This window comes from Cryptotermes secundus, unplaced genomic scaffold (genome assembly GCF_002891405.2).
Source record: "Cryptotermes secundus unplaced genomic scaffold, Csec_1.0 scaffold522, whole genome shotgun sequence".
Taxonomy (NCBI): domain Eukaryota; kingdom Metazoa; phylum Arthropoda; class Insecta; order Blattodea; family Kalotermitidae; genus Cryptotermes; species Cryptotermes secundus.
The window spans coordinates 713647-718344 of record NW_019719365.1 but is presented as its reverse complement, the minus strand read 5'-3'; the positions used below and the strand labels follow the sequence as shown (position 1 = coordinate 718344).

The 4698-nt window shown below is 41.7% G+C and overlaps 1 protein-coding gene across 2 annotated transcripts in view; it reads left to right on the top strand.

Annotated features, from left to right (window-relative positions):
- The window catches only part of LOC111864713, a 27605-nt gene extending 23883 nt beyond the window's left edge, over nucleotides 1-3722 (top strand). For both annotated transcript variants that reach the window (XM_023852191.2, XM_023852199.2), the window contains 2 exons: nucleotides 2671-2767; nucleotides 3205-3722. In XM_023852191.2, coding sequence (XP_023707959.1) covers nucleotides 2671-2767; nucleotides 3205-3404 — 297 coding nt within the window. In that variant the 3' untranslated portion in view covers nucleotides 3405-3722. The remainder of the gene's footprint in view (nucleotides 1-2670; nucleotides 2768-3204) is intronic.
- Nucleotides 3723-4698: the final 976 nt, after the last annotated feature.

Here is a 4698-nt window from a genome sequence, read left to right as displayed (position 1 = left end):
ATAACGTTTTTCCCAAGATCGATAGGTACGTTTCGAGCTTAATTAGACCTAGAGGAAGTGAGTTGAGTGAAACCTTGTAATAGCATGATTCATAGTGCATATCATGAGGAACAAATTAGTTTCTTATTGGAGTCTCTAGCTTCAGTAGTTATCGAGATATGGGAGATAACGCAAACCTCCATTTCAGGCGAAAACGGGTTTTTCGCAATATAAAAACTTCGCTATTAGTTGAATATCAAAGTTGTAATATTAACCCCATGTTACTCTAGAGTAGAGCATTATTTGCAAGGAGTTTAAAATTTTTCGGAGCTTCCCCACCGGAGATGTGAGATGTTAAGTGTGGCAGATTTTGGGCCCAGAGCAAAGTTTGGAAGCTCTTGGAAAATTTTGGAAAATAGGTACGGTGTTCAAAACTATAAGATTATATTTTTCATGTAGGAGAAGACAAAGTGTAGAAACCACAGATCTGATGCTTTCCCTTCACATTGGTTTCTGAAGGTCAAAGTAGCGTTTTTCCCAAAATCGATAGGTAAGTCTCAAGTTTAATTACACCTAGAGAAATTGAGTTGAGTGGAACGTTGTAATAATACGATTTGTTGTCCATATGATGAGGAACAAATTGGTTTTCATTGGAGTCTGTAGCTGCAACAGTTATCGAGATTCAGAAGATGACGCAAACCTCCATTTGAGCCGAAAAAGCGTTTTTTCGCATTATAAAAACGGCTGTACCGGGAGAAGCGTGCGGATTACAATTTTTTAAAAATATTTTTGAGGTGTGAAAATATGTAGAAATAAATGTATAAAATTTGAATTTTTTTCAAAATGGTGAGCGACCTCCCTGGATGACTTCACTTTGAATAACCCAGAAGAACTCTTCATAACTACCACTGTGAGAACCTCAGATCCTACACAGCGCTATATCCCTGAAGAGAGAGCTCTCCATAATCATCGCTGTGAGAACCTCAGATCCTACCTAGCGCTATATTCCAGAAGATAGAACTCTTCATAACCACCGCTGTGAGAACCTCAGCCCCTTCAGAGCGCTATATCCCAGAAGACAGAACTCTTTATAACCACCGCTGTGAGAACTTCAGATCCTACAGAGCGCTATATCCCTGAAGAGAGAACTCTCCATAATCTTCGCTTTGAGAACCTTAGATCATACCTAGCGCTATATGCCAGAAGGCAGAACTCTTCATAACCACCGCTGTGAGAACCTCAGGCCCTACATTGCGTTACATCCCAGAACGCAGAACTCTTCATAACTACCGCTGTGAGAACTTGAGACCCTACACAGCGCTATATCCCAGAAGACAGAACTCTTTGTAACCACCGCTGTGAGAACCTCAGATCCTACACAGCGCTATATCCCAGAAGATAGAACTCTTCAAAACTACCGCTGTGAGAACCTCAGGCCCTACACAGCGTTACATCCCAGAAGATTAAACCCTTCATAACCACCGCTATGAGAACCTCAGATCCTACACAGCGTTACATCCCAGAAGATAGAACTCTTCATAACCACCGGTGTGAGAACCTCAGACGCTACACGGCGCTATAGCCCAGAAGACAGAACTCTTCATATTCACCGCTGTGAGAACCTCAGACCCTACACGGCGCTATATCCCAGAAGATAGAACTCTTGACAACCACCGCTGTGAGAACCTCAGACCCTGCACGGCGCTATATCCCAGAAGACAGAACTCTTCATATTCACCGCTGTGAGAACCTCAGACGCTACACGGCGCTATAGCCCAGAAGACAGAACTCTTCATATTCACCGCTGTGAGAACCTCAGACGCTACACGGCGCTATAGCCCAGAAGACAGAACTCTTCATATTCACCGCTGTGAGAACCTCAGACGCTACACGGCGCTATAGCCCAGAAGACAGAACTCTTCATATTCACCGCTGTGAGAACCTCAGACGCTACACGGCGCTATAACCCAGAAGATAGAGCTCTTCATAACCACCGCTGTGAGAACCTCAGGTCCTTTAAATACGGAGTTCACAAGAACCTAAACTGCACCCTATAATAGCCAGATGAATCCAGTCCACAACTTTACACCCTATTTCTTTAAGAGATATTACCCTTCCAGGAGTTGGGATATCTCAGTCGATATAACGATGGTCTATGAGCTGGATGGCCTGGGTTCCATTCCCGCCAAGGACAAGCCATTTTTATTTTCTCTAGGTTGTCCGGATCAGTTTTTCTCAATCTTTGTGAGACCTTGTCTCGGTAAATTCTCCTTTTTAGAAGACGAAGGCCCGGTAAAATTGATGCTAAGATCCCATACCGGGCCACGGCCCGGCTGTTGAGAAACATTGGTTCAGATCCGCTCTGTGGTCCACCCAGCCTCCTGCCCAATGGGTGCCCGGGTCTTTTCCTCGGGGCGTAAAGTGACAGAGTCGTGAAGTTCACCACTCACGACCACGTATTGCCGAAGTATAGATTGGTAAAACTGCCACACACGTCGTAATATTGTGATGCTCAATTAATTAAACGCAAGTACAGTTTCACCCTCCACCTTCATCTCCCTTCCGCTCTCCTAAATCATCAACGTGGTATTTTCTTCTCGCGTTGTCTGGCGAACATTTCCTATGCATCTTTCCATTGTCAAAGGCAGTAGCCAATGATCTAATGAAATATTTTGTTGGTGCATTTTCCAGACTGAGGGACGAGATTTGGTGTCTTGGCCATGGCCCCGAGGAGCCGACATAGTTCCAGGTCTGTCTCGTCGTTCCAACTACTACCTCCACGAAGAAGGTAAACAAGTTATTTCGGTTCTACTGTCAGCAGAGCCGGGATAGCTCAGTCAGTATAGCAATAGGCTAAGTACTGGAAGACCGGAGTTCCTTTCCTGGCAGAGGGAAGAATTATTTCCCTACTCAACAGCGTTCAGACTGACTCTTAACCTCCTACACAATGGATAACGATGTCACTTTCACCGGGGGTAAAGCGGCTGGGGCGTGAATCTGACCACACCTCCATATGGGACCGAGGTCAAAAATAGTGGAACTATACCTTCGCTCCAACATATGTCTTCATTGCAATGTTTCATTAAACAGGCACAGGGATGAATTTACCTTTCTTTTACATGTCTGTCAGCTTTGTCAGCTACAGATTTACAATGAATTTATAATGAATTACATATTGCATTATTGCAGGGTGCAAACGAAAATGTCTGATGTGTTTTCTTACAGCTCAGCCATTATCATGGAATTCAGTGGAAAAGACGATGGAAGAAAGACCGGAATTGTGGAAGCCTGACCTCTGGAGCAAGAACAGCGAACCCTTTCCGCTGAAAGACGAATACGATTTGGAGTCCGTTGTCCGCAGGTCACCCGGACGTTCTGACAGCGCCAAGGACATCGAGGAGGCTCGAAGCCGAGCTGAAGTTTAATTCTCAGAGCTCATCCGGGTTCTCCTGTGGATACAGTTCAGAGAGATATTTATATATAATAATATTATTTATCAATTAACACTAATATATAAACTGTTTTATATCACTTAATATATTTATTAAGCACTGTAAATTAAGATTTTATAACAGGTTGATACAGCAGTATAAGAGACACGTGCGGCAGGAGCAGATTCATAAAAGACCACAAGGCCAATGTACTCTGCAAGTACAATAACAGAAAGATTAAGTCAAAACAATAAAGAACTGAGTAGCTTTAGTCCGCAAGCAAACTATACCGATCGAGCGACCGCCACTTGTCTGCGAAGTTAGTGCTAACTTTAGCGGATAGAGGGTGTCGTGTGGTCAGCGCAACGAATCCTCATGGACGTTAATTTCGGTTTTCTAGACCGGAGTCGCTACTTTTCCATTCAATTAGCTCTTAACTTTTACGGAAGGTTAGGTCTCCAGCATAAAATTAATTTTCCTTTAAAATAATTGAATACATTTGGGAATGCAGTGACATTAGAGACATTGGTGTTTGTCACATTGTGAAAATGGGTCAACCAAGATTTTACGTTGATAATGTATAATACATAGGTAATTTATTTTTAAATATTTAAACGGAAAGAACTTGGATGTGTGGAAATATAGAAATTAGAGGATGGTAGATGTTAAATAGAGCCATGGTAAGGTTGCCTGAAATGCAGAGCTACACATAAATTTTAAGGATTCGTTGCAGAACTTTGGAATTCGGATTTGGTTGTCTAACGCTTGTGGTCTTTAAGCGAATTCAAGAACAGGTTTGAGAAGTTAGAATGGAACGTGTGAAGTTCTAGTCAATTTGGAATAATGTTGAGGAATTCTTTCCTTGATAGAAAGTAATTTACATTACGTAGTTTTAAGATATACAAAATTTTCATGATAATAATAAAGAATTTAAAATAAATTAAAAGTTCAATACATGAGACATTCTTGCAGAAGTATCATTTTAATTTGAAACATGGTGTTTCTTTATATGATTAAGGGAGGCATATATGTATATGATTTGCAAATATTTCACAATTGCACAATAAATACATTCGCGAAAGCTTGAAAATATTCCTTGTCCTGCATTTAAAAGCCCAAAGGTTTATACAGTTCTGGTGCCAGGCATCTGTCAGGGCTAACGTGCGCAGTTAGTTTTCTGCCGCTTCGCTATGCATTCCTTCCTATTTGCCTGCTGACGTCAGGTGTTTAAAATAATAGGTGAAAATATCACATATATTTATTAAAATACATATCAGACACAAATATT